The sequence below is a fragment of the Diaphorina citri genome, unplaced genomic scaffold, assembly GCF_000475195.1.
Source record: "Diaphorina citri unplaced genomic scaffold, Diaci psyllid genome assembly version 1.1 scaffold827, whole genome shotgun sequence".
In the NCBI taxonomy this organism is placed as follows: Eukaryota; Metazoa; Arthropoda; class Insecta; order Hemiptera; family Psyllidae; genus Diaphorina; species Diaphorina citri.
The window spans coordinates 53,305-57,100 of record NW_007378259.1 but is presented as its reverse complement, the minus strand read 5'-3'; the positions used below and the strand labels follow the sequence as shown (position 1 = coordinate 57,100).

General features: G+C 33.0%; 1 protein-coding gene across 1 annotated transcript in view; it reads right to left on the bottom strand.

Moving 5' to 3' along the window:
• The window catches only part of LOC103512344 (lachesin-like), a gene marked incomplete in the record, with an annotated part of 37,368 nt that extends 35,560 nt beyond the window's left edge, over positions 1 to 1,808 (bottom strand). The window contains 1 exon segment of the mRNA XM_026825845.1: positions 1,413 to 1,808. Coding sequence (XP_026681646.1) covers positions 1,413 to 1,518 — 106 coding nt within the window.
• Between the last annotated feature and the right edge of the window lie 1,988 nt (positions 1,809 to 3,796).

Sequence of the window (3,796 nt, the reverse complement as noted above, 5' to 3'; positions counted from 1 at the left end):
TTTTTTTTTTTTTTTTAAGAGGTTTGACAGAGGGAACTGTAACTGCTATGGTCTTATCGTCCCGAAATCGAAGAGAGAAGGAAGACAGGATAGGAGAAAGCCAGCCGTTCCGAGAACGAATATTATCCCATCAGGATAAAATCCGCCCCGGGCGGGAATCGAACCCGCGGCCTAGCGCTTACAAGGCAGACGCACTACCAACTAAGCTAACTAGGCTGGCTACATCCTTCTTAGTCCAGCAATTTTCGTCAGTAAAATCGAGTCTTGTCTTCAAGTGTTCGATAAAAAGGAATTTATTACAGCAAATATTTGGTCAGAAAATACAAAAAGTATTCACAGCAAAATAGTTCTTTAATTGAAGTTATTGAAGTAGATTAATATCTATGACTTGAACTCTCCGAAGATTGCTTTGAAATTTTCACAAAGACTTCTAATTTGCACCATGGCTGGATTGATAGAAGAATATATTAAGAGAATTTACCAATACATAATGTACAACATTATTTGTGTTAAAATATGTATTTTTACTATCATACTATTAAAAGACCTGATAATTTTTCTTTTCTTTAGAAAAACAAATGACAGTTATACAGAAGGATCCTAACCCATATCAAGATTTCCCTTGAATTACAACGACTTCAACACTTCTCGTAAATAGAAGATGTAAAGTTGTCAGGATTTTTATGAATACTTCAAAAATGAACGAAACTATTACTCAGGGCAATTCTCTAGCTATAAATTTGAAGGTTTTTATTACAGTTTTTTATGTGTAAATCTGCATTTATCTGCCTGCATCTCGAAATATGGAGATGAAACGTACACTATAAATTTCTGTGCTTTCATAGTTTTTTAGAAGTAAATTTGGTATCATTATGGTTTCTCACGCTATTGAAGGAACCGATTATGATGCAGAGAATCTTTGAAGATCGAATGTTTTGAATTTAAAAATGTAAACATTCGGAGCGAGATACAGATTTGAGATTTGTTCGGTGCTCATCACAAACATCAAAATTCATTTTTTTATATTGGTGGATGTGTCAGAATCACCTCTTGTACTGGTGACTGGTTGGTGGATGTGCTAAAATTACCATTTGTGTTATATTGGTGGATGCGTCTAAATCACCATGTCTTGTATACTAATGATTGGTTGGTGGGTGTATCAATATCCAATTTTATGTGTTGTGATGGTTGATGTGCTAAATTCACCATTTGTATTAATGGATGTGCCGAAATTACCACTTAGTCTGTTCAGCTTTTATTTACTCATTTCTTTAATTATTTCAAGACATTTCATATTATTTTCTTCAAAACAAGTAAAATTATTAATTAATATTTCGTAGGTATTATTCTGGAGACCATAATGATGATAATAATAGTTGAGTTATTATTTCTGACAGTGACAGTTGACTTACCAGGCAGGAGACTCCTTGTAATAATTTTCCTATGTTGAGGTAAGGAACTAACAACTGTGACTAGGAAACAGGCTATGGCTAAACAATTAAACACACTAGTAGACATGATTGACTGAGAATTTAATAAGCTAACACTTAAAACGAGGAAAAACAAATATTGAAATCGCTACGGATTTCGTTGAAAAAGATATTGAAATCACAACAAATTTAGTTGAAGATTTTACCGGTGTGATACGCGGATCACAATTGGTTTTCTTTTTAGGACTTTATCTTCGGTCAGAGTTTGATTTTTAGCTTATTCTACAACACCATTTTTAAACTCACTAAACACTTCCATTTTAGCGGATTTGAGATTATATTTAAATCATTTGATAATTTACACATTCACCACAATTTCTAGGAGCACCAATTCATGACATTATGAGAAAAGTAAAAATGAGATTATGAAATGGTTATTTATTTATTTTATTAATATTTTTGTGAACTTTATAATTTGCAGAATTATTTTATAGGCAAATATAACTAGTAATTTTATAAAATTTCACTGTAATTTTATTTTACTGTTATTCGCAGTATGTTTCACAAAACTGCCATACTCAACTCCTAACGCACCATCACATGAAATTACAAGCGGGGTGAAAATTCACTGCAAAGGACAAATCAAAAGAATAAATCGTGATGTGGATACATATGAATATTACAAGACAAACATTGCTATAACCAGTAAGAAATGTGATAGATCAAAATTTCCAATACTGATAAAATTAATGTCAACATAGAACTTAAAAAAAAAATCTTAAAAGCCCTGTCATGATCATGAAATTTTAACCTCCCACGTACACGCAGTAATTAAAAAGAGTATGTTAAAGATAAGTAATCGAAAGTAAAAAGTAAACACAATAAAGTGACTAATCAGGCACGTAAAGCTCTAATTTACTGCTCGAAGACATAAAAAACATTCTCAATACCGTAAATAACTATAACTACACAGTTAGCAGAAGGTTAATTAAGCAATTTGGAACTAAATCAAATCCAACTACATTATCTACAATCAATATGGGATTATTTGGCTAAAAGCTCGACTCGTTATTCATGTTGTCTCCAGAAATTTGGACACTCAAATGCCGTTCGATCTTACCTACTTTATATGGGTTCCAGTCGATGGATCGGTTTTGCTCGAATTCGCCTTTACATAAAAGTACACAGATACAATTATTTTATCTGGAACAGTTCAATCAGCAATTCAGAGCATCATTTGGAGAACTCTGCATCAGACTGGTACAGGTGCTTCTGCACATGATGTGCAAATGAAGCATAAAAGAGAACAAAAATACAAACCCTGTGAGCACTGAGCATAGAGACATTGAAACAAACACAGAAGCAAATAAAACAGAATTAAATCATCGATACAGGTATTCAATGCAAAGTTCCTTCCCCTCCAGGTTCAATTTTAATTAACAAGACTCAGAGCCAGTACAAAGTAAAAGAAGATTAAGCGGAATATTTATACGCTACTTTGTCCACTTCAACTTTTAGTCCTTTTCCTGATTCATCATCAAGAAATTGGAAAGACTTGTGCAATCCCCTCTAATAGTTCTTTGTCCACTTCAACTTTTAGTCCTTTTCCTGATTCATCATCAAGAAATTGGAAAGACTTGTGCAATCCCCTCTAATAGGATGAGTAATTGAACTTTTTTTTTTACTTTTTACGTTTGGAGTAAACACACTCTCGAGATTCTTCTGAATAGTGAAGACGGCACTGCTGGCACCACATCTTCTTACTTTTTACGTTTGGAGTAAACACACTCTCGAGATTCTTCTGAATAGTGAAGACGGCACTGCTGGCACCACATCTTCTTCTCAGCTTCATTCATAAATTGACCTCAGTATGGTTCACATTCACAGTAGGACAATCTTCGTGTAAGAATTCACAAGATTTATTAGGGTTTATTATTATTTCGGGTATTTTATTATTATTTTTAGTTTTTTTTTACTTATTATTTGATTTTTTTACTTCTTATTTTTAGATCCGGGGTTCCATTTAGACTCGAAAATTTCAGGTGTAATTTTAACATTATTTATATTTTGTTCAAAAATTGACTTGGATTAGATAGAGTTTTTTCTTCTTCTAACTGCATTACTGCATACAATAAAATGATTTGTGACACTTTCACCGATAGTTATAGGTACCTACTTAATATTACCGGCCGATTGCCGGGATAAGCAATCACCTCTTGTTGGCCAACGGCTTCGGGCGGATGAGCCAACAAGAGCAGGGCACTCTTTTGTCCAGTTTGGTAGAGTGATTTTTTTTTTTATCATTATTATTATTATTATTATTTCGACAACATTACTTAATTTATTCAATTCTCCAACTGTAAAGT